Here is a 27,935-nt window from a genome sequence, read left to right on the forward strand (position 1 = left end):
TTGTGTCTGTAGTGGGTTGTGTGCTGTCCATCTTGCATATATGATGGGTGGCACTGCAGGGTTTCAAATATCCTTGGTCCAAAACCAATTCAGGGTGTAATAAAAAATAAATGTGTTCAGACCATCCTGGATCATGGGAAAAAAGGCTTGCCTATGGGTTGAGATTGGTAATAAGAGGCTATGTATGTTTTATTCAGCATGCATGACATACACAGTCAGCCAGTCCTTTGAGTGCTTTTTTCAAACGGCACAGCCGATTCTATAACCGTTCAATTGATAGCAAGCAAAGATAATATTGCTTGCAACAGACAGGTTATTGATTGTAAATAAGCATACCCCTCTCAGTCATCAAGATTCTGTTTTCCTGAGCGTTTACAAATCTGCATGATGAGTTATTCACCATGTCACCAAGTTTGAGAGATAGTGACCTAAATTGTGATTTTTTCAGTATTTCGTAACCCTGCTTAGTGAAATGGTCAGCTGTTAATTATTTTGTACGTGCAGTGAGTAATATCAGGCCCAGTTGGGGCTTTTGTTTTTATGCAGCTTGCATTGCAATCACATTTTTCTATTCATGGTCAGCCTTGTGTGGTTTACATACCACTACATTAGGTTTAGTTGTTCTTAGTATATTATGGATATTATATGTGTCGCTGATTGCTAAAATCCTCATTTCCATAAAGTGGTTACTTGATCAGTTGAATATTATTGCTGTTTTTATTTGAAAATTAATTGGCTATTCATTCAATACAGGTTTAGTGCTTCATTTCGTTAAATAATCTGTTCAGTGATTACAGTGAAAAATATGGCAAGTACAAGATTTAATATTATTTTACTGCAAATAAACAGCACTCCATATTGAAAGTAAAATAATAGCATTTGCTACTAAAACTTCATAATGGTGATTGGAAAGTATCAACACATTGCAAGAGGGGCCTTAAGGATCATAATGTTGGACTTGAAAATGACCTTTGCATTTACCACTGGTCACATACCATATAGTTAGAACTTGCAGTTTAATTCATCATTGCTTTATAATTGCATTGGTCCTAGATTAATGTGTCTCCTGTACATGTGATCAGTGTGTCTCACAGACTATCATTGCCAAGTGTAATAAACTACCTGTATAGTTGATTAGTGTGGTTCACAGCCTATCATTGACAAGTGTAATAAACTACCTGTATATGTGATTAGTGTGGCTCACAGCCTATCATTGACAAGTGTAATAAACTACCTCTACATGGGATCAGTGTGGCTCACAGCTTATAACTGACAAGTGTAATAAACTACCTGTATGTGTGATTAGTGTGGCTCACATCCTATAATTGACCAGTGTAATAAACTACCTGTATATGTGTGTGGCTCACAGCCTATCAGTGTAATAAACTATCTGTATATGTGATTAGTGTGGCTCACTGCCTATAATTGACTAGTGTAATAAACTATATGTACATGTGATTAGTGTGGCTCACAGCCCATAATTAACCAGTGTAATAAACTATCTGTATATGCGATTAATGTGGCTCACATGCTATAATTGCCAAGTGTAATAAAGTATTTGTGCAGTATGCTTAAACTAATTGTATATGTCTGGAAAAATATGTACACGGTAACAAATACATGAAATTTGGTCAGCAGTAAAAGTAATGTCAGTGAAACTATCATAAATACAGATATGGTTTAGGTATTATTAATACAATAACTGTCAGTAGAATGAAAATGATGAATATATAGATCCATATATATTTGAGTCCATGCAATATGCAAAGACGTGGCTTTGCAAGCTCCAGACACCGCATTTCGTAGTCAATTTAGAGTCAAGGCAATATGTAAAGACATGGTTCAGTAATATCCAGACAGGGAATACAAACGTCAATTTAAATCAAAGCACAACGTAGACATGGTTCACATTTCCGTATAGTGAATTTATAAGTCAGTTTGTGTCCAGTCAGTTTGTACAAATATGGTTCATGTCATCTAGATAGTGAACTTCTGAGTCCAGGAAATATGTCAATATATTGTTTAGCAGGCTCCAGATAGTGAATTTGAATGAATGGCCAGAGGTTGAAGTGATGATAATGACTGTTGACAGCTATTTAAAGAGATCTATACTAGTGAAATAACCTTCCACTTTTTATATGATTACTTTTGAATTTTCCCTTTTATAGAAAATTAGGATTTTTCCACCTAATATCATTAATTCTGGCCTCATTTGTGTCTTCCATTTGACATTGGCAATGGCCAGATTATTAGGCTTCAGTGACCTAAAATTTGTATTGGCAACTAAATTTACAGGTAGTTGTTCCTATGGATACAACATTATGATAGGTGTTTGCAGTGATGTTGCAGTAAAATCATTTTGAAGTTTAACTATAGAAGCTTATGTTTCTGTGTAATCAAGATCAAACGAGTTAGCACATGTTCAGACCCTAAATTATTGTGTCAGATTCTAGTGGTGGAAGAATATGTACAGTTGTGTTTGCAGTAGTCCATTGTTCAGACCCAAAGTTGTTGTGCCAGATTCTAATATGCATGATTATTTACAATTCTGTTTGCAGGAGTGCCTTGTTCAGACCCAAAATTGTTGTGCCAGATTCTACACAAGTCATATCAAGCTGCTTCTTCCAGCCAGTCTACACTGGAAGAAAACTGCCTGTCAGTGGGGCTGGAGCTTCATGGTGAAACTCCTGCTGATGGGAATTGTTTTTTTGAGGCTGTCTCCAGTCAGCTTCGGCGATTAAATTGTGTTGTACAAAAATCACCACAACAGCTACGCCAGGAAGTAGTTGCCTTCATGAAGAATAATAGAGTGCTACAGGTAAGTAACATTGTATGCTGTCTAAGCCAACAAGGAATATGAAGAGCATTTTTCGATATTTTGCCGGATGAACCACAATGGGGAAACTGAAAGGACATTTTAATTTTTTTGACCTTTTCCCAGATGCACATGAATGGCTTGATTAAAAGAAACTGTAAACATTATAGGTGATCCTAAGCAAGTCGCTTCTTTTGTAACTGTATCTATCGTCTCACGGAAATTTATCCATGAAATAGATATATACAAAAATAGCACTCCCATATGTATGTGTGTATGTGTATATATATGTATACATATACATCTTACATACAGTAGAGAGAGAGTTGTTGTTGTTGTTGTTGTAGGGTTTGATGCTATTTTTCAGCACAAGATAGGCTATACATTGCAGCCAGTATGACTGGTGGAGGAAGAACCCTGGAAAACCCCAGGAAGAACCACCGAGAAGCTACTGGCAAGGTTTCTCACATACCCACGTTCACCGAGCCTGAGACTTGAACCCACGCAGACAAAGGTGATATAGCAGTGATCCAGAACTGAGAGCACTTTAGACCACTCAGCCGCTCAGGGCTTCTAGGTAGACAGAGATGTATACAATCTGAAAATACTTTTGTATTTCTGCTGTATCTGTGAAGTACTGGACTGAAAAAACTAATTTCTTAAAATATATGAAATGCAAATATTAAAGGATATAAGATTCAATTCTGTTAGGCACCTGGGCTGATCCCAGTACAATGTAGTACTGACCCTGTATTATTCTATACCAGATTTTTATGTGAGTCGCTGAAATTGTACTCTTTTAGTGTGAAACTTACTGAACAATGTATTTTCAGGATGCTCAGGCAATACACCATGCCGTTGATAACCAATCTTTCCATTGTAATTTCATGTAAGTACATGATTTTGCAAATAAGAAAAATATTTAATGACTTTACATTAAAATGATGTTTTCATCTGACCCACACAGAACACAGTGGGTTACTCAGAGGTTGGCTAATAAAAGATCAGCATCCTTGTCTTATTATGATAATTTAATATCGATATTTGCTAACTAACCTATTAATTACCTAAATGTTTCTGATCCCCTCAGGCATATGAAGGCACCATACATTTGGATAGTTTCCTCTACAATGAGTCGTTTGAAGCCTACTGTACGCGAATGGTCAGAGATAGTGAATGGGCTGACCATGTCGTGGTTGTTGCAATGGCTAGGATGCTACAAATCGACATCATGATTGTAACTAGCTCACCGACATCAGGTCCTGATGACATTATTGTTTGGGTTGTTGGACAAACAGCATTTCAAGAGGATCCCATTCTTCTGGGACATGTCTGGGAATCCCATTACCAGTCATTACAACCCATAGGTAAGTTTTGACAAAAGCAGACTACAGTGTATATTTAGTTCTATTTAAATCCATCTGTTCAGCGTGAGAATAATGATGTAACGTGACATGTTTGGTAATTGCACATTTGATCTTAATAATAATGATTTTAGTGTCACAATCATTTGAACTGCAAGGAACTCATCTTGACAGAAGACCATCCTAAATCTGCTAGCAGAAAATGGTCTCTCGAGACATGCAATTCTGTCATATATATCATATCTCATACTTATTCAAGACATGATGTCCATCATAAAGATCATTTATCATATTGTACTCAATCCATGCAATCTATGATGCAGATCATGTCATACTGTACTCAAGACATGCAATCTGTCAAGGAGATCATTTATGATACTGTACTCAAGACATGCAATATATCAAGGAGATCACGTCATACTGTACTCAAGACATCAATATATCATGCAAATCATGTCATACTGTACTCAAGACATGAAGTCTATTATGCAGTTCATGTCATACTGTACTCAAGATATGAAGTCTATCATGGAGATCATGTCATACTGTACTCAAGACATGTAGTCTATCAAGGAGATCATGTCATACTGTATTCAAGACATGCATAGAGATCATGTATCATAATTTACATAACTGAGTAATATAAACCATTTAAAAGAGAAAATTTGTGTCAATAACTGTTCCAATATCAACTACTGGCAGCCATATTATTTATATATCAGCTATATATCAGCAAAGAAGAGCACGTGTTTTGATTCTGTCCGACAAGGTCATTAGATAAAACACACAATAAGTAAACTATATTTTGTTTGCATGCATCTTTGAAGACAATGATGGAGTTGTGTGTATAAGTGTGTGTGTTTGTGTTTAAAGATGGCACTATAGTTGCCCCTTTTGGCATTCAGTATTAAGAGTTTAATGGTAGAACTGGTTGGCCTGGAGTCTTGATAATGTGACTATGTCAGACATGAATTTACATGTCTGCAGCATGATGCCACAGTGCTAGACATCACTACAAACTACCACACTGCTGACATTGTAGCGATATGGCTAAAAATTTGAAAGCTACCTTTAAAATCATAACTTCACAATCACACATTATCGAAGCCAATGCAAATATTTGATAATCATAGTGTTAAAATTTTGTTCTTTCTTAGAAGAATGGATAAATCATTATTGACCTTTCCATTCCTATAGTGTTTGTCCAAAATCAAGTGTAAGAATCACTTAAAACAATACGTGTGTTGATTTATCAATTAATATCTGCTGAATAAGACTGGTGAATTGATCAGGGGTGGTTCCTCTGTAGAACCTGAAACATGGTGATAGTTATGCCTTCAGTATAAACTATTTATACTTTCAGTGTAAACTATATTAGGTAAAGAAACATACTTTCTCATACTCATGACAGATTCCAGATCGTAACTAACTGGATACATTATGTGTTTTCATTGTGCTCAATATGATAACACTTTTGTTCAAATGGAATATTGAATATTTCTTGAAGGTTTAACTGGACCAGTCTCGGTGTTTTTTTTTTGTTGTTTTTTTTGATAAACAAATTAACATATACAACGCACCTAAAGGCCAAAAGTTGCATCCTATCTACAAACACTCTGACATGAGTACTTGTGCAGAAGGCCAAAATAGTATCCCATCTTCGAATATTGACATGAATACCTGTCCAAAAGACGAAAGTAGTATCCCATCTGTCGAAAAAGTCAAAATAGTATTCCATCTTTGTACGCCTTGCAATGAACACCTATCCAGGTCTCTGTCTTTTAGTTAATTTGGGGACATTTATGTAAAACGGGGTTTATTCCTTTTAGGGAAACTAACTGTTTGGTCTTCTAGAAATGTTGTAAGCAATCTGCATATGCATTTATAAACACAAATGTGACAGAGTGGAAAATTTGTGATGGAAAAGAAAAGGATTTGCGTTTCCTGTCTCAGTGCTAAACAGTTTGTGACTGATCAAATGTTCGATCTGTGGTGCATTTTTGCACAGATTTTGCAAAACAAAAATATTGATGGCCCATAAGAAAAATGCATCCACACAGTGCTGTCAAAATAATTAATGAAAAGTTCACATATCTTTGTACCCATCGTGTTCTCGTTTGAATTCAGCCATTTGTTACTTTTAATGTACATGATGTACCATATTTCAGTGTGTGTAAAGCACACCGATGTCTAACGTGAACCCCGATTGTCAGCTCAGTGTAGTTCTGCCTTATAACATGCATTTTAAAAATCTTGATCATTTCTCTATGGTTTCGTAGACTAACAACCATTGGCCATTCTGATAGTGAATTTAAAAAGGTGGCAATATCTTTCTGATTGAATCAAATATCACCAAAAGGACCATTTTACGGTTTGCTTTGTTGGTGGAATTCAGTCTATTGCCACATAACGCTAAGTGTGCCTTTCATAATTTTTTGCTGCAGGTTTTAATTAATATCCTTTTTAAATTCACGGCAATGAAGGTATTGCTGAGGCTATCACCATTTTATTTTGTATGTAGCAGATAAAACCATAGATGTCATGGGGAGAGATGAACGAATAGAACATGTCACTCCAGAGTCATCAACACAAATGGAACAGGCAGATGTAAGTAGTTCTTATCAGATTCGTACAATGCCAACAGTATACCACCGACTACAGTTAGAAGATGTAAATTGTCCATATATAATTCATAAAATGCAGACAGTATACAAACCACTACTGTCAGAAGATATAAGAAGTTCTCATCTGATTCATATAATGCATATAGTAAACCACCCACTACAATCTTAATATACAAGTAGTCCATACCAATATCTGATTCATAAAATCATTGTCATATCTGATTCATAAACTGCAGACAGTACACAACCCACTACAGGCAGAAGATGTGTGTAATCAATATCTCATTCCAATAATTGGACTATGTACCACCCACTACAGTCAGTATATGTAATTAGTCCATATATAGCGAATGCAATGCAGCCACTGTACAATACACTAGATTCGGTTTATGTAAATGGTTCATATCTAATTAATGCAAGGTAGCCACTGTACCATCCACTACAGTCAGTAGATGTAAGTAGTTCATACCTAATTAATGCAATGCAGCCAGTATACCAATCACTACAACCATCTGATGTAATTTGTGTAATTTAGTCAAGATACGGATGTCACTGAATCTGAGCAAAACGTTCATGGTATCTGGGCGCTGCAGATTATGTTTAATAAATGAAAGAAGATGCCTTAAAATTAATTGTTTGTTTACCGTATGAAGGCCAGCTCTATATAAAGCAATTTTAACAGCCAGAAATTCTTCAAGGAACAATAGATACTCAATATCTCTCTGTCTTTAAAGCTTCGTAAATCAAGCCATGAGACCTTAAACAGGGTTCCCACGCTGCATACGCAGTGACTGGTTCCCTGCTTTGTTTGCTCCCTGCGTTACACTGCTCTATTCATATAGCGGAATGCAACGCAGGGAGCATCAGAAACAGGGAACCAGACTAGCATAGGCAATTTTATGACTGAGTAGGTTCCCTAATCTCGCGAGCTCTCACGCGATTTCCATCGAGCTCAGCAGGATGTCAGGTTTCAATGTTTGTTGCACTAGAAAGTGATCTCCAACTTAAAACAGCGTGCACTAAGAATCATTAGCAAAAAAAGTGAAGAAGCCGAACACAAAAGAGTAACTGTAGACCTAACTTTAATGAAAAATGGAGACAATTCCCTTGACTGGAATACAGCACATCCATTAGGATTACATTTGTGACTTCTAATCACGTGATGGCGAAGACTGCAAAAGTGAATAATCCTTTCGTGACAGGGTTTACATTTGTTTTTTTAAATCTGCCCTCCTTTGCCACAACATAGCTGGAGAACACATTATAATCCAAGGCATTCTTTCATAACAAAGAAATTAGTATACTGGCTGAGACAAATGCATTATCTGGATTACAAAGTCAGAGGGTAATTGCGAATATTGATGGTTTTAGCTTTGCTGCAATGAAAGAAATCACTTAAAGTTCAATTGTAACTTATTAGAAAGAAGATTAATCATTTATCCTCCTTGAATTTGGATAAATGTGTTCTAGGACGAAGTACAATGAAACCGATGGTAGTACACAATTTTATGACAGGCAGTAAATTAACTGCCATTTGGTTAAAAAAAACTATTTGGCTGCTTGTATTGGCTTATATGTAATGTGTTAGTCTGTAATATTGCTTCAAACAAATTATAAGGAGACTGTTAAAAGTATGACCTTAGAAGAAAAACTAATACAATTAACTTTTGAATGGATGATGCAATTGCTTGTTAATGGTTCATGTTGGATTATTTGTACGTTTAGAGAGAGAGAGATAAAGAGAGAGTACAGTAATCCCCCTCTTATAAGGCCACCCCTAATGCAGCAGGAAAGTGGCCTTATAATGCGGGTGGCCTTTCTAGAGGGGGATGACAAATGCGAATAGTAAATACATATGAAAAAAGTCACAAGTACATTTAATTTTAAATATTTAATATTTTAATTAAAAAATCACATGCATGATGTGAAATAAATGTAAAACAAACTTTGTCATCATTTGCAAAAGAATGCTATGAATAACCATTGATACAGTTATAAAACTGTCTTTATAATTATGTTACAGTTCACATCACGTCACTTTGTTGGTAAGTCTAAAAAACAAACCAGTCTCATCACATTAAAAATATCCTTGCTGTCATATCCCCTGCATATATCATTTAGTCTTTTGTTCCAATCTTCGACAACTTCATTATTAACATCAGCTGATTCGCCGCTAATGACAGAATACTTGATACTGTGTCGCACTTGAAATCTGTGCAACCATCCGTTACTTGCGGTAAAGTCGTCATATCCCAGTTCAACTGACAAAATTTTTGCTTTTTCTTGTGTTTCAAATCAGGATACAAACGTCTCCTGGCTCAAACAATCTTCCTTTCTCCGTCCATTTCACCTTTCCACTTCTACAGAATTGTTTCATTATCTTTCACGATATTGTTTATCCAAGTCTTCCCGACGTTAGTTTTCTGCAAGGATCCTCGACGACCCCCCCCCCACCTCCCGTCAGTTGAATTACTTTCACGTTCTCCTCTAAACTGAGAATTCTTATTTTCCTCGATGACATGTTGATCTTTTTGCAGAAAGTTATTCATGTTGCCAACTACAATACTAATAAAACAATTTTGTATGCATCTGAACAAATTGCCGTGTGTTTTTAAAGGAAGTGATCTTGTCACGTGATTCGTTAGTGGCAGTCTGGTACCCTATTTGTATTTATACATTTCTTGAAACTAGGTGAGAGAAGCCAAAACGGCTTCGATATGTACCATTAACATCACGCAGATTTGACCTCGCGGCCGCTAGGATTCGTAATTTTGACAATTATTGTCAGTAGTAATAGCCACTGATTACCAAAGTGAACAAGCTCAACATCTTACTAAGGGAAGCCATAAAGGCCATTAAACCATTTTCCTGCTGACTTGGGTATTGTACATCGATACTGCCACTTCTCAACTGTTTCTACTGTTCGATAATTGTTTTCTTAACAATTATCAGAGTGACTAAACCGGACATCTTATGATAACACAGTAGTAAGGCTAATTGGATTACATGTACGTACCCTTTTGTATGGATTAAAATTTGAGTCTTTCTCGGTTTTTATGGAATAAATTTGGCTACCCGTGAGGCTTAAATGATATAATATTAACCTTAGTGGTAAATGTACTTTACTCAACACTTCTTTCAGTAACGAAAACCTGAAATCGGGAAACAGAAATCGGATTACTTAACACACGTTATGAATACAATACTGGTTCTGGATACATATTCAAATAAAATGCGGCCGCTTGTGAGGGGTAAATTTTATGATTTTACACTAATATGCTGGCCGCTGGTCGCGTTAGCCGGGTGGCCTTTCGCGAGGGGTACTTTTGAACACAAACTCATCGGTGCCAACGGATTCTGGCCGTAAGGAGCGGGTGGCCGCTGGTCAGGGGGGCCGTTCAAGAGGGGGACTACTGTATGTTGTGCAAGTTGCAGTATCCTATTTCAAACTGAAAACTTACGGGTCAGATGAAATTTTTTTCAGTATATTTTTTACCTCCACTATTTTTATTTGACCCCAGTTCTGACCCCAAGGGTTTCTTTTACTCTCAATTTTACAGCCCTGGGGTATACACTGTGCCATTATCAAACCAATTAAAATTAATAATTTGGTTCAAGAATTTTAAAAATATAAATATAGCACCAATGGGTTCTAATTATTCAGTTGTTCCTTGTCACATTAAAGATTTTAAAAAAGCTTTAAAGAATTTGTGACATATGAATTTAGTGATGCATGGTTCTGACTTGTTAATTGTGCTGCTCTTTGCAGTATGAAAGTAGTTTAGTGAATTATCTATGATCAAAGAAAGAGAGAGAAAGAAAGAGAGAGAGAGAGAGAATGCACCAAAACTGCATATTTCATAAGTCATTGTAACTGTATACATGTATCCTGGGTTTATGAGTGTGTGTTGGGACAGTTTTCAGCAAGTATCAACAAAAGAATAAACTCTACTGAACTTGCTGGATAATTATACAGGGTAAAATTTTAACAATCACCGTCTTTTTATTTGGTTTTATTCTATTTAATTGCCTACATGTATCCTGGGTAGTCGAGGGTGTTTTTGGACAGTCTTTGTTGTTGTAGGGTAGTAATGGGGTCTTTCATTTGGTGATAAATACCAATATGGGAAAAAAACTCTCCTGATCTTACTCGATAATTATACAATGCAGGATTTTACTGATCGCTGTCTTTTTAAGGTTTGATTCAATATGATGGTATACACGTATCCTGGGTAGGTGAGAGTGTTTTCTGACGGTCTTGAGCTAGCCCCATTACTTTCAGGGTGACAGATAGAACAATTAAACTGTTGGATGTCTAAATCATGCATAAGTTGATGGAAATAATCAAGGATACTATTTGCTAGACAGATTTGGGGAGGCAAACAAGTGTTAAAATCATTGCCTAAACTTTTAGAACAGTTTTTGCTTTAATATTTTTCAAAGGAATAGAAAATGGAAATCTTGAGACGCACACATTATGGTCAACAAGTATTGGTTGCTTGACTTGGTATTAGGTAAAGAACCGACAGTCTAACATTTTTCTGTTAAATGGCTTGTCAAATGGTCAAATGCAGGAATAGTTTGCAGATGTGCCTTAGATATCTTCTGATTGGGATTCCCTACCATTTGACAAGTGTGATAAGATCTATGGTACTTATAAACATCACTTTTAATTTTTGGCAAGTAAAAATTATTCAGGATCTTGTGATAAGTCTTAGTGACACCACAATGACCAGCTTAAGGGGTTTTTTGGGGTAGACTATGCATTTACTGTCTGTATAACTTAGGAATAACAATTTGATTGCTCACTGACCAATCATCACCTGCAGGTACATCAGGTGTCTCCATTTTCTCATAATGACCCATATTTCACAAAGCAACAAACTGGTGCTTGTGAGGCTTTAATGTCTAAAACCCAGTCTTGTGTCTTCTGTGAGTAATAGTACTTGGGGCCCTACAACTCACATTGAAATGAATTGCATGCTTATAAAGGAGCTGTTACTTTGTGCTCAGATATCAAACAACTGCAGTCAGAAATTGATAGTGGTTTATATTATTCTGTGAAGAAACTAACTTATGAATCTCTCTCTCTCTCTCTCTCTCTCTCTGCTGAGTGATTAAGACATTTAAATTATGGAATTTACCTTATCCATTGTTCCACCTACATTAGGGATAAGAAGCAAAATTTAAAATTTCATCTCAGTTTCATAAATATAATAGTTTTGTGAAGGTCAAAGTATAAAAAGAACTAGCAAATAATATATAATCCTTTTCATTGTTTTTTGCTCGTAGCAAGTGCAAACAAGTTGTTTTTGTTGCCCACAAAAAAGTGAGCATTTTCATACAGTATATACATTGAATACAGATCCAGTAATGGAATGTTTCTGGGGATTAATTCTTGAAACAGACACTAGGGAATACAACCTGACTGGTCTTGAGTCATACAAATGTATGTGGTACACAAAAGGTAATATGTCTTGGCCAATCCATAATTTACAGTTTTAATTCCTAAGAATTGGCAATGATGAGTGTATGTCCAATCCTAAAGCCAGGTTATGTGGAAAGCTTGTCTTCATTCATGTTTTATTCATGTGAAAGTGAAAAACAAAAGGGATTGGCAAATAAATCTATATGAACAATGTAACAAAAGACAATCCAGGTATTTGTTCCTTATAATTGCCTACCTGTATTATAATGTTTGTTTCAGACTAATTCATCTAACAATATTGTTTTTATGAATGCCAGTTTAAATTAAACTTTTCTGTCTTATATTTCCTATGAAAAGCTAAACATAGGACTGTATATTGTTTTTATTTATTTATTTTGCTTTATTGCATAGTTGTATTGTGTTGATATTTTCTGTTATGACAGTATTAACTTATATTTTAAACAAGATAAAATAATGATAAAATCATGGACAAATGAAGATGTTTATGTTGGGTGGGGTGGGGATGCTACAACAGCCTGAGCTGTGACTAGCCTTCCAAACTTTACAATTTATTTAGAAAATTATGTGGGGGTGTCTTATTCTTTGAACAGAAAACAATCACATCTGTAGAAGATACGTATCAGAAATTGTATTAATATTTTTAACTACTACATTAATTTCATATCCAAATGTATCAATCACTTTTAGTATTGTACTGTAGCAGTAATAATGCAAACAAATTGAGCTGGTTACTGGTAGCGGTAGCAGTGTTATTTATATTCAATATATTATATTTTTATATTTGCTACCAAACGAGTCTGATGTTTTATCAGTGAAGTACCATACAATCAGTCACCTTTTCTGTACTATAAATATTGCTTTATATATGGATGAATATGGTTTTAAGTAATACAAAATGTAGTTTCATGTTTGATATCTGTCAAATAAATCATCTCATAATTGTATGGATGTGTTTTTTATGTTTACATATAGAAAATATATTTCATACTCTTTGAATTTATTTTCTTAAATAATCAAAAAAGCCCATAATTTTTTAGCATATATGCTTTTTATGTGATGTCCTTGTTTCAAGTCATTTGCATATTGCTGTTGTATTGGAATTGGAAATTTAAAATGAAATTAGAGATATGACATACTTGTCACAGACAGCTAGTGACAATACTTGCTGGCTATTGCATAATATCCATGCCATACATATATAAGAATTCTGTATAATTTGACTATTTACCTTACTTCTTGTTTTATATATATATATATATATATATATATATATATATATATATATATATCTTATGTGGCTGACCTGGTGTGCGATCCAGATCTTTATTCTGTCATTCCATATCGCATACCTAAAATTTCCGTACTGCATATACAGCCTGGAACTACATGTACAATTTGAAATATTAAATAAGTGTCCACTAATAAAATATCTGGAATGATTTATTGCTATACATTTTAAATTATAAAAAAATGGCAAGACATGTTTGTAATTTTAAAAAAGTCATATTTGATGAAAATGGTCGCTTTTTACCGATGATACTGGGGGATTAGCAGTTTATGTGTATTCCATGGTATCTTGGCCAAGATATTAGAGTTAGATGAGAGAGACAATACTATCCTGGACAGAATCTTTGACAGTGAATTGTCCAATGAAGCTGTCTGCAAAGTCGCATTACACCTGAGAAGGAGAGAGCGGGTACTTTGCTGCTGAAATGTTGTATTGTAATCGTTAAAAATCCATACAAATAAAATAGACTCTGTGAGTCGTGTCAAGATTCAAGGCAAGGATATAAAGGCCTCCACTTTCTGTGAAAATCGCACCCCTGTTTAATTAAACCCTTAAAGTAGTGTATAACTGATTACTTTAAAGAAACCAGGTGGTTTGTACCTAGAACCAGATAATCTTTACTAAATTACAACATAATTAAGTGACAGTATCTAATACTACAGCATCTGATTCGAGTTTTATAATTACATAAAGTGCCGAATTCTGGTTGCAAAGACCTTAAACCAAAAGATTCAAGAAATAAAGGGGGAAAAAATCTTTTGTACCGAGCACCTGCTTTAAGACTTTCTCAGCTAAAGCACTGACGACACAAAGAAGAAATATCCAGAAATATAAGTCATCTAGAAAGGCAAAATCTATCCACAAATAATTTCAGTTTCAAAAGTTTGGCCTGCAGAATTTCTTAAGGAGCATATTTCAGTTGAGGAAGTTTCAGTTTGTGTATTCATATTTCTAAGGAATAGAATTAGTTTAGTAAATCAGAAGATAACACTGAAAAACTGACAAACATTGGCAACTTAGACACATCACAGAGAGCAGTAGCTGTTTGAACATGATACAAGGTTAGAAGAATTACATCTAGTTAACAATATTGTTGTTGAGATGTTTTTCGTTACTGGAACATATGCTGTGAATGGCATGGTTGCTTACTTTTAAAAACCATGCTACTGTTCTAGTAGAAAATGTAGAGAAGAAAACAGAACAATATTATTTAGAGTTTTCTTGCAAAAAATATCCAAATGATTCTAAAATATCTAGTCCGTATTCTATAACAAGACTGAATCTTGGTTTTGTTTAAAGTATATGCTTACATTATTACCTTAATTTGAATGCATCAATTATGTCTTGTAATGAAAACATAAAAGTAGAGAGCTTGACAGTATTGTAAAATAATGAGCTTTTGTATAAAACTGAATTTATTTAAGTACTGTCAATCTGTGAAAATTGTCATGACATTTGTTTGGAAGTAGAATGTGTGTATTTGGTAAGTATGTCTGAAGAAAGAGACACTTACTAGTCCCACACCTATGTTCCTTTAGAGAACTAAGGTAAATTCGACTTGCCTGTGACTGCAGTTTAAATCAATTATATGTCCAATACAATATTTTTGAAATATTCAAAGGTAAAGTGTATATCACCATTTTCAAGGGTTGTACAGTTTTATAAAACACAAATTGTCTAATTCATATTTTTTACAATATTAAATACAAAAATTGAAAAGAATGTGTTGTGGCTAAAAATGCGATAAATACAACACCATAAACGTGTTTTGTTCTGAGTCTGGGAATTAACTCGTTCGTTATGGCATAGGAATATACATTTTGGCCTGACTGCCTCGATATGTACCTCATCTGCATCAAACTCGTTACATATGCAACTGGGGTGGCTAAATGGAAGGTTTTAAATCTCTCGAGCCAAGTTCAACTTTTGGAAAAATATTGGTTTAGAAAAAGAAAAAAAAAAACACATCTTAGTTACTTACTAGCGTCTGTGAATGTGTTAATTATATATTTATTCCCTAATAAGGCTGTAAATCATTTTACAATTTCAGGAGCAAACTTGTTTCCTGTCTGTAACATTACTTAATTTCATCAATTTCAATAAATATTTTTGTTTTTAAGCTTACAGCATTACATGGTGTTGTGCTTGAGCGGGAATGCTTTATTACATGTAGTTCATGTTAAAGGTTGCATATCAATTGCAGTGTTGAACTTAAATGGGAGTGCTGTATTACATTTAGCTACATGCTAATGCTTACAGCATTGCATTGTGTTGTACTTAAATGGGAGTGCTGTATTACATTTAGCTACATGCTAATGCTTACAGCATTGCATTGTGTTGTACTTAAATGGGAGTGCTGTATTACATTTAGCTACACGGTTGAATATGAATGCTGTATTACATGTAGCTTCATGATAAGACTTATAGTTGTTTGGTAAGCAATGGTGCCACATGAAACCCCAAATGTTTTTTTTTTTTTTATTGTCCAGAAATGCAAATGTTACTGAAAGATAATATTATTGCTATTTCAGATGTGTTGGATAAACGTTCCTTAGAGTAACCCTATTTAAAATGGCCATAAAAATTGCTTTGTTCGGTGACCATTTTAATGAACTGATCGCTTTCATTTTTTGGTAACAAATATTTATCTTGTTTAATCAGATACCGACTGACGTTGAAGGCAAAAGGGCAGGAACAGAGTCCAAAGAATCTGAAAAAGACATTACCTCAATAAAACACTTGACGTCTACTTCCAGTAAGAAAGGTATGTCAAAAAAGTGTCCACTACTGCCAGTGAGAAAGATATGTCTAGAAAAGTGTCTTCTATTTCCAGTAAGAAAGGTATGTCTAAAGATTTTGTTGAGAATAGGATATATCATATTCTCTTGTCCATCTGTCTAGCAGGCAATATACTTAGCACAAAAAGTCCTGCTGTATTTGATGGTTTGAAATATCTTTTCCATTCTTCTGGCATTCAATATTGTTAGCATAACTGTCCCTGTTGTATTTTATGGATTGTACACTCCTGTCAGTCAGTCTTGCATGCATATATTTTCAGCACAACTAGTGCTGTTGTATTTGGCGGTTCTTTTCCTCCTGAATTTGTGTTGGCATGGAATATTGTTACCACAACTAGTCCTGCTGTATTTTAATCCACTGTCCTTGCTTATCTGTCTGTGTGGCATGCAGTAGTGGTAGCACAACTACTCCTGTTGTATTTGATGGGTCATATCTTGTCCATCCTTCTGGTATTCAATATTGTTAGCACAAGTAGTCCTGTTGTATATGATGATTCGTATTATCTTGATTATCTATCAAGCATGCACTAATATCAGCACTACTACTAATGTTGTATTTCATGGAATGCTGTGAAAGTCGGCAAATACTCATCAACTGAAGATGTGTTTTCAGACATATCAACTAGCTCCTGGAATTTCTGTTCGAGGTATTGCCTTTTTTCTCTTATAACATAATGCCAAGTATAGGTATCTAACAACTATTTTACAGCCAGAGAACCATTCTACAGAAGAGTGAATAAAATATAGAGTTCTAAACTGATATGCACCCATTGACTATTACATGGATTGACTATGTTTTTTTTCATTACTTATTTCATTAACATTAATATGTTTACTTATAGTTGAAAAGTAGAAAATCACAAACTACCCACGTTTATTTTCCCAGTACAAGATCCCTTGGCTTGTTCCGTCAATATTCTTTCTCTCAGTTGGAAGGGTCTGTACGCCTTTGCCTACCCCCCCCCCCCAATCTTGGTTCAAAGAGTATACCAAAATTGAGGGGCCAGAAGTGCCAAATGATATTTACTATGCCTCTCGACTGGGACAAATCCTGAATGTACGATCTCTTTGATCTAGCGATAGATATGCCCGTAAAGATGCCAATTTGGTTGAATCTTCTTAGACAGTCTCAGACCCACATATTCCATCCTTGCCCAGAACGCTTTCTCCATGCTTGGCTCATGTCAGGACAGTCTTGTGGCAAAAATAATTCAAGCCATCAGTTGTGGAGAGAACTGCATGAATGCTGGAAGGCCCTCCACTTTAAAGGACAACGAAGGGAAATTGCGAGTTTTCAGGATCTGGTGCAAAATTAAAAACAATATTCCTTTGAGTGCGTCTGTCTCACAGGTAGCTGACTTTTTTCTTTGGTCATTTGAGAAGAAAAAGTTGGCTCCGCATGCTAATAAGGGCTACTGTTCTATGATATCAGACAGATTTCATCTTTATGACCTGGAGGAGCTTGGTCATAACAAAACACTTTTTGATTCATTCTCCAGAATCTAGTTCGACCTGAATCACCCATTTTGTTTCTGAAGTGGAAATGTTCTTATTTGGCTGAATTAAAACAATTTCAAGCCTTTAGCAAGGATTTTGATAAAGAACCTTTCATACGAAACCTATTTCCTGAGAGTAATGACTTTGGCATGAGAGTCAGTGAATAGACTCAGTTGACCCTGCCTACCTTTTTGTCAACCTCCTCCAGTTTTTATCAAGACTTGGCTCCACAAGTAGACTCTGGATTGGGTAGGCTCAGTCTGCATGTACAAGTGGTTACCAGACCTAGTTGACATCAGCACAACCTCTGGATGAACACACACAATTTTTTCTGCATTCGCATGAAAAAGTTTATGTGGTAAGAAGATCTCATTTCTTCTTTCCAGACGTAATCCATTCATGTCACCCTCACTACTGCAGCTTGCAATTAAGAGAGTAGATTAACAGTTAACCTTCATATTGGGAATCTAGTATTCTCCCCACAGAGGTTTCCTCTAATATACATTGGATGCTGAACATTCTCTCGGCCTATTACATATTCACCTAACATTAATGTGATTTTGAAAAGTATTCAAAGGAGCCAATGTATTAGTTACCTATTTTTCTCCTAGAACACTTAACTGATCACGTTACTTTAATAAACTTCTAGCCTCCCCGCATTGTTTGCATCCAGTTACACAGTGTTCCACTCAGATTTAAGCAGAAGAATGAAAAAGAGTTATTGCCTGTTGTCTATATATCGTAGACAGAAAGACGAATTCATCTTTGAGAGGGATGGATTTGTCAAATCAGGTAAGTATTCGAGAAAAACATATTTTGCTAAAAATTTGCTTTGTATGGGGAATTAGTGGCCCAATCCCTGCAGGTTTAATAGTATTGGTGAAACCTGAACAAATAACGGATTTCTTGATCAACGTCAGATCGTTTAATGCTATTAATTAGATGTTATCCATGTGAACAATATCAGGTCCCTCTGGGATCATTTATTCCAAGAGTTACTGCCCTTATTTCAGTTGGATGCAGTGTTCAACTAAACTTTTGTTAATGCAACTATGCATGCATTTTCAATTAGCTGACTGTAAAGCCTTACTGTACATACCTGTCTCAATTTTGCATGATGTGTTACACATCATCCATCATATAACCACCAACAATTACTTGTTACCAATCTGGAGTCCATATTTCTGATCCAGTTTCAATAAAACATAGAATAATGGTCAATATAATCAAAATCTCAGAAGAGCTTGATAATGAGCGAGATCAATATATATAAATGAAGTGACCTTTTCAATTGGCTGCCACTCCGTAGACCATATTTCTGATGCATCCCTTATAAAGATCTTGGACAAGTTTGATAATCAGTGAGTTCCACACAATAATAATAAGATTATCTTTCATCTTATTACCTGAAATATTTCCACTATGAAAGCCATATTTATAATCTGAGTTGTTATGAAAATACAGGAGATTTGTCCTACTCTGAAAGCTATATTTCTGATCTGATTTTTTTAATCAAACTAACTAGATCATATACATCCTCCTGCACTTTGCTTGAAAGACTGTATTGCACACCATTTGTATTGAGCTATCCAAGGATACCTTTGTTGTATATCGTGACAAAAATTGGCATTGGAAGTAAAACTTTTTCTGAAAATAACAAACTCACCCCCATTTAGTTAATTAAACCTGAAAGTGGTTGGGTACTTCGTTAATGGGTCATTTTCCACTATGTATAAATGTTGCTATGGGCAGAGACAACCAATTTGATGCCCATAGATTGTAATGTTAATGGTTAGCCAACTTACTGGACGTTGATGTTTAGAGTGGCAAAATACATATACATTCTATGATATATCGAAAAGATGACCTTTGAAAGGATGAGAAATACTAGATTTGAATGTTTAGAGTGACAAAACACACATGCATTCCGTGTAAGATATATTCAAAAGAAGACATTTCAAATGTTGAAAATTACTAGACTTTAAAGATTAGAGTGGCAAAATAATTATATAAATGATCTATCCAAAAAGAGACCTTTGAAATGATGAAAATAACTAGACTTTGATCGATAGTGTGGGAAAACAAACATCTACTGTTATTTACAATTAACAATACAAATACTTGTGAAGAAAAAGTATGTTCATTTTTCTAGCAATTAATTTAGCCACAACAACTGTGATTATTTTAGGTCTTGTATTTAACAAACCACCAGTCATAGGCTGGTTCCTTGGCACATAATTAATTGCTTGTGACCATTAAATCATTTTTGATTTTTCAGAAATTTACAATCAAGGCTGATTTAAGATATTTTTATCACTATCCCAAAATTATAAAACAGTTTTTCTGAATGGAGGAGAAAGCTGATCTTTCTTGTGGTACTAATATTAGCAAAATTAGAGGGACAAAACACGCATGCATTCAGTGAAAGATTTCAAAAGGAGACCTATGGGATTGTGAAAAGTACTAGACTTTGATAGATTGCGTAGAAAAATAAACATGCAGTCTATGAGCGATATTTCCAAAAGGAGACATTTTAACTGAAGAAAGTTACTAGACTTGAATGGTTAGAGTGGCAAAACACACATGCATTATTTCCAAAAAGAGACCTTTGAAATGATGAAAATGATATGCTGTGCAGCTCATTCTTGAAAATTCTCTTACAGTACCTTGCATACAGTTTCCATTTGATGAGATATCCCAGTTTACATTTAGCAGTGACAGCAATTAAATGAACATGGTTTAAATTTCAAACATGCAATTACTTATAATTGACAATACAAAGACTTGTGGTAAAAAATATGTTAATTTTTCAAGCAGTTATTTGAGCCACAACAACCGTCATTATTATTAGTCTCATATTTAATAAACCACCAGTCATAGGATGGTTCCTTAGCACATAATTAATTGCTTGTAACCATTAAATCATTTCGATTTTTCAGAAATTTACAATCAAGGCTGATTTAAGACATTTTTATCACTACCACAAAATTACAAAAAATGTTCCTTAATGGAGGAGAAAGCTGATCTTTCTTGTGGTAATGATGTTAGCAAAATATTAAGTCTTAATATAAAAATTAGGAACTACAATATATTAATTGCATTCCAACAGATTACTAGTAAAACTAAGTTCAACTACAACTAACAGGGTAAGCGCACCTGGGCTTACAGCCTGTGGAATAATCACCAGTGCTGTTCATTTTCTCTTACTGCTCAACAGACAACTAAAGCCTCATTTGCATATAAAAACGGAATGGGTGATATGCACCTGCTTACATTAGACCTCATCTGACAGCCATCCCATTAGTCATATATATTTATACAAGTAGGAATGAGATAAGTGTAGCCCTCCCATTGGTCACAGATGTATACAGGAAAGAATGAGATAAGTGTAGCCTTTGTATTGGTCATAGAATCATACATGTAAGAATTATATAAGTGTAGCCTTTGTATTGGTCAAAGATTTATACAAGTAGGAATGAGATAAGAGTAACCCTCCCATTGGTCACAGATTTATATAAATAGGAATGAGATAAGTGTAACCTTCATATTGGTCACATATTTATACAATTAGGAATGAGATAAATGTAGCTTTCCTATTGGTCCAAGATTTCTACAAGTAGCAATGAGAGAAGTGTAGACCTGCCGTTGGTCATAGAGTTATACAAGTAGGAATTGGTCATTGATAATTATTCAGGAAAGGATGAGATAAGTGAAGCTCTTCCATAGGTCACAGGTATTTATTGAAGAAGGATTGATATAAGTGTACCCCTTCAATTGGTCATGTATAATTATACAAGTATTAATGAGACAAGTATAGCCCTCCCGTTGGTCATAGACAATTATACAATTAGGAATGAGGCAAGTGCAGCCCTCCCACTGGTCATAAATAATTATACAAGTAGAAATGAGATAAGTGTAGATCTCTATTAATTTAACTTTTTACTGTTTCAGAAAAATTGCATAGGACTGTTCTGAATCGATGCTTGCCAGAGCTGATGAAGGATCTTGATATTAGGGTCGTAATGATGTACATTCAGCAGAAAGAGCTTTTTGATGATGTGACAATACATGCCATCTTGGTAAGGACACTGAATTCAGGGGAGGGGTGTGTGTGTTGACAATTCGATGTATATTGAGGTATCTAGCAGAGTTGGTGTGCATGACTAAAAGAAAGCACTTAAACCAAATAAGACAAATTTATGTACTCATATCAACTTAAAAGTTGACTGCAATTCAAATTCGAATAAAAGAGACTAAAATGTGTTTTCCTTTTCCATTATTTAAAATAAATTCAAACAGAAAATAGTTCGCAGACTGAGAATTGTCACATCATCACGCACACATGTACTTAAATGCACATGAATATATGTGTGTCTATGTATACACTCACATACTTAGAATCACACTACCTTTAAATTTAAACAAATTATTTCTGTCTTTTTAATCCATTGCACAGTGGAATACTGCTGATAGTTTATTCAGATGTCACATATTATCTGCTATTTGTAGTTCACAAGAAGGCTTGAAAGTGATGCAAGTTTCATTAATGTTCCCCTTAAACATTAAAGGAAACAAGCTGTACAAACTTTTGTTTCTTCAGCGTTCATTGCTGGTTTACCTAGCTTCAGAGGAATTGGATTTTTCCACTTTGCCTTATTTATCCTGTTCAAATTAACCTCCTAGACTCTCCTACAGTACACATAGATCTCTTTGAACAGAATCGTGCTAGCTACTGACAGTCATTTAAGTAGTCTAGATAGTGGTGGTTGTTTATCTCTGACCACATTTAGCTTTTAATTACCTCTGCAGAAATCATCTGTATAAACGAATCCACAGTAACACATTTTTAAGCAAGCTACCGATAAGTGGCATTTAATGTGGTGTCACGAAAGTTTGTGTCTCTATCTCTTGTTTTCTTAATAAGACTATTTGAACTTGTTAATATTTATACAGGCTACATGTAGGGGACATAAGTAGCATTGTAATGAAAGGTCTTTGTCTCAGTCTCTTTCTTAATAAGATCACTGGAAATTTATTTGTTTATAAATGAAAACATATTGGTGTAAAACGTTTTTTGTGTTGCATGTTGTGTTTTGGGCAGTTAGCTTAATATATAGTTGATGTGTCACTTGTGTAACTCAGTCAGGGTTCCCATGGTCATTAAAAGTCAGTGAAAGTCATTGATAAATGAACACCTCAATTCAAGGCCTTGAAAGTCATTGATATTTCCCCTAGGTCATTGAAAGTCATTGAATTTTAGATTGAAAAGTTTACATTCGTGTCATTTATTTTATGTTGTGTGATGACTGGAAGTATGTTTGATTTTCTATCATTATGCTAGCATTTCCACTATTATCGTAACCCACATGAAGTAATAGGATATCATGCATAGTGCCCTTTTCACATGATGTCATTAACACTCTTTAACTTCACTAAATTTAATTGCCACAATGGGTCCTGTACAAGACATTATGTCGTAGTTTGAACCTTGTATCAAGGAAGTTTTACAAATGAATGTTTAAAATAAGGGCTACCCAGACAATCCAAAAGGTCTGAATCCTAGTGTGGTTCATCTTAGATGATTCAGTTCAACAAAGAGGCCTACTGACTGACGATGAGGATGTCATTTATTGTAAAGCTATGATTACCTCAGATTATTGGAGCTAGACAAGTGTTAAAAGCACGAATTTTAGCTGATGCGCTTTCACAGAAATTGAGCTATGAACTGAGTGGGACATACATGTAATCAGAACTGATGTCATTTTGAGTGCAAAAAAATATGTTACACCGCAATTTTATGTCAACCTTTTGACCAAAATCGGCACACCATATAACAAATTAATAAGAGGTGTAAACTTCTGGACTAATCATTTGTCAAGTGTTAGCACTAATCTATGAACTTACACACATATTAACTCCTCCCTATTCTTAAGGAGTGTTTAAAAGTATGTCTGTGCATTTACTGCTCAGTTTACAGGTACAAGAACGAGTACAATTGAAACAGTGAATTGTAACTCGGATTTATATGCTTTGATTCGCCGGGATTATGTTTTCGGTGTAAATCAGTGGCAGGTGAATTCTAACATACAGTTGGAGATGGTTTGGAACCAAATTATCCTACATAGGGAAAAATAAAGGAATACATGTTTCACTGTCTTTTTAATTCACTTGAAGGGATATCACACATTTATTTAATTTCTGGTACTATAAAAAGTGTGTATATTTTTTACGTTTGTAAATTCCCAAAGTCCAGACAAATTGTGACTTCATGCTATTTTTGAATTTTAATTTTAGTCAGCTTTTGGCGTAATATATTAAGGTTTATGAGTGGGAAAAATCAACATAAATATGTAATAATGAGGACAAACCCCAAAAAGTGAACAGTTGTCCTTAAAAATGCATTTTGAAAATACCTCGGGCATAGCTACATATAGCTTTGTAAGGATTCAGATAAATTTAATAAATAATTTAAAAGTAAAATTAGGAAGTTAATGTATTTTATTTATTGAAATACCAGTGTGAACAAGCAGACTATGTCATTATTAGACTTAAAAATTCTCATAAAGAATTATGAATGGATACCAAATCTGGCATAGTAGCCAGTAAAGCGTGATTTAAATAGAAATGAAACTTTGGCAGAGCTTATGTTAGTGAAAAATCTTATTTTGGAGCCAAAGTATCCAAAAGACAGCTGGGTAAGTTAGCTAAGTATATGCCCCATCAGCAGGGGCATCTCGGCACAGAACAATGTTTTTACACTGGTGACGAACATATTAAGCTCAGCAAAAATCAATGGATGAATGCATGAACAACTAGAGGCACCATATTTTAATGACTTAAACTTCAGCAGCACTCTAGCAGAGTATTTCTGAAAGAAATATAGATGGATGTTGAAGTGTTAGGTATCTAGTGAACTATGGCCATTTCCTTCTCCCTTTTCTTGTTTGACTTCCCCCTTATTTTTATAACAAGGTTGTACCCTTCCCCATTTGATATAATACAGGCAGCATCCCTGAAGTGAAAGCACTGGATTAGCAGCTGGAAAAGACAGTATAGAGGCTAAAGGGCAATGGTTATCATCTGGGTTACAATTAAAGCTGTAGTGATTAATCAACCATACTCATAATCGGTCTGATTATTAGAACAATTGGTAAATCGGTATCGGTAGATATAATCGGTGCCAATGTAAACAAATTTCCACAATATAAATTCAGTCATAACATTCGCCTTGAGATGGCTTGAGTTTCAAATCAGAATTGAATAGTGGAAATTAAGGAACAGTGATCTTCCTAAGATTTGAAAACTAGGAGTCCAGGACTCCTGTTTTGGTAAAAATAGGAGTCCTACCAGCAAAACTGCAGTCCCCTCCCAAATAATAATGCAACCTATAAGGACTATTGGTTGTAATTGAGTTTAATGTCTACATTCTTTATAACACCAAAATAGCTCTTGTTTGCTCATCAGAGTGAGACTGAATTTTGTCAATCCAAAGAATGTCTTTTTCCAAGCACTAAGCTAGGCATCAAACACTTTCTTACACTTAGCTAGTGTCCCATCCAAACTATCAGTTCTAGCAACATTTAGTACTCTTCTGAATCTCATTACAATCTTCGTCAGTTTGCCATTTCACCCCAAAATGCTTATCCAATTTTGTGAATGGCATTTTGTCTAAGTCTCAACATGTCTCGATTATGTGGTCACTTGCACAACTTATTCCGCTACACTCGGAAATGAAAGCTAAATTTGTTTATTTGATGCATTTTTATAAATGACCACATGTACATCTCGGGTCTTTCTGTCTCTGACTTCAGTCACTGTAAATATAAAAAATCATGTACCTTGAAAAGAAAAATGAAGGCTAGCATGGATAATTACACTTAGAAGATACCTAATAGTAATAACAAATCGATCAATAAGGGGGGATGGGGAGGGCTTCGGTTTACTGCCCAAAAAGGGATATGTTCTGTCAGTGCATGGGCTGAAGCCTTCACTTCACCCCTCACCCGAAAAATTACTCTAACAAAATCCAGGAATTATAATCCATTAAGAAAACACCAGCTGGAAACCAATAAACACCAGGGAACTAAGAATGCTCCTTTAACATTCAATTGTTATATAGAAGGACAAGGAACCTACGCATGGGGAAAGTATGAGGCACATACATCACAGGGCTAAGTCACATGGCGCTATACAATTGAACAGGCATGTGAAAGAGTTTCAGAAAAACCAATGCATAGGAAATGGACAAACATGATACAAAGACGGGGCAAAACATAGTAAGCATGGTTACCCTAATAACCTACAGAATAATAACCAATCCAAAGTTTTTCTTTATTTCTCAAAATAATAATATACAGGCGATTGTTTGGCCAATTCAATAACAATGGGGGATTTGCCTATGCCACAATTTAAGAGAAGCATACAAAAATAAAATAAATGCGGTTTTTTAAAACAGGGCATGGCTGTCTACCACAATCATAAATACGGGAAACTTCTCACTATTACCACACTTTTAAAACAATAGGATTTATTTATTTTCTGCTAAAGTAGAATTGCAACCATTTCCCTTTCAATTAGAAATCTAAATTAAATGTAAAGTTCTGAAATTATAAATACAAATTATTTAGATTACAATTAGGACTGAAAATATTAATTTAGATATGAGAGGAGGGAGAAGCATTTAATTTTTGCCCCTATCTCTCTTAAAACAATAAACCAAAATATAAGAAAACTCGAAGGGAAATTTGACACCAATGATGTCCTTGCACACAGATCTATAACATACAAACAAAATAGCACTACACATATAGCACACATAGGACCTAGGAGACCTTTAGCAAAGGTTACTTGAAATTGAAAAGGGAAGGGAATTCGGCTGGGCAATAGAAGTCCAGGATGGATGAACAGCCATTTAGAATACCGGGTACACTAGGGAAAAGAAATAGCCCATCACAAATTTTAAATTTTTTGATCAAAATTCTATTTTAAAATGAAACGCACATGCATACCTTAGGGGGTAACATAGCAACATGAAAACACTTTTTTAAACTGGGGGGGGGGGGCATCAAACCCAGCCAGTAGTGGAAACCCTTGAACTTGCAGTCCAGCTGTTGCATCATATTATTTTGATGTTCTCTCATAATGGCAACATGTGCTACAAGGAGTCTTTCAGCCACTGAATTCTGTCATTGTAAATATTAGTGCATTTTACCACCCAGCCACCAGTCAAAGTCCTTAAACTTGCCGCTCAGCTATTGTAACATGCTCTTTTGATGTACTCTTTCAGCCACTGAATTCTTTCATTGTAAATATCAGCACATCTAATTGATCAACACATTTTCCCACTAAGCAGGTGGCTGAAGCAGGATTCTTCATCCCAGATACAAATTTGGCATCCAAATATGAGTGATTAAGCATTTCCGACACCTCTGCAGGAACAAACATTTGTTTTGGGGGTTAATTGAAAGACAATATATTCTTAAAAGTAAATACTTTTTAACACATTTGCTGTAAACTACTGCTTTTTGTCTGCACACAAAAAATTATCAATACCAATCAAGAACTCATCCCAATCTCAGTAGCCAACCAGCCAATGAGGCCTCATGTGGCTGTTGAACTTCCAAAATACACATTAGCAGAGAGCTAGGCAGATTAGATAGCTAGCGAACTTTCCAACTACTACGAAACTATGACTCACTATAGTTATCTGTTCTTTAGCCAGTACTGCAATGCTGCTAATCAACGAATAGCGGTCGGATGCTGAAGGAGCTAAACACTGACATACAAGTATTATGCAGCACTGATATTGACATGCCAGCTCCAGCGACGTTACCCCTGGATACCCCAGGTGCTGAGCTGTTTCAGTGCGCGACTCTCAGCATAGTGCATGCATCCATTCAGCCACGAGGACAACTTAGTATTATCTTACTTCATTTAAAGCATTGTTTCAAGAGAGCTAATCGATTGGAGTATTAATATTAACTAGCGATTGTACACTATTAAATATACTACTAAGATTATGCATAATTTCGAACTCGAAACACTCAAGTTTAGCCTGGAATTACGTCAAAGTAAATGCAATCGACAAGTCCAAAGCAAAT

The 27,935-nt window shown here is 35.1% G+C and overlaps 1 protein-coding gene across 1 annotated transcript in view; it reads left to right on the forward strand.

The window, feature by feature from the left end:
• Nucleotides 1-27,935, forward strand: part of LOC149784717 (uncharacterized) — a 172,569-nt gene that overhangs the window by 126,208 nt on the left and 18,426 nt on the right. Inside the window, exons 22-26 of the mRNA XM_089933038.1 lie at nucleotides 2,559-2,818; nucleotides 3,906-4,182; nucleotides 6,701-6,786; nucleotides 16,202-16,304; nucleotides 21,787-21,914. Of these exons, the coding sequence (XP_089789164.1) occupies nucleotides 2,559-2,818; nucleotides 3,906-4,182; nucleotides 6,701-6,786; nucleotides 16,202-16,304; nucleotides 21,787-21,914 (854 nt within the window). The remainder of the gene's footprint in view (nucleotides 1-2,558; nucleotides 2,819-3,905; nucleotides 4,183-6,700; nucleotides 6,787-16,201; nucleotides 16,305-21,786; nucleotides 21,915-27,935) is intronic.

Source organism: Sinohyriopsis cumingii, chromosome 14 (genome assembly GCF_028554795.1).
Source record: "Sinohyriopsis cumingii isolate HCF-2022 chromosome 14, ASM2855479v2, whole genome shotgun sequence".
Classification (NCBI taxonomy): domain Eukaryota; kingdom Metazoa; phylum Mollusca; class Bivalvia; order Unionida; family Unionidae; genus Sinohyriopsis; species Sinohyriopsis cumingii.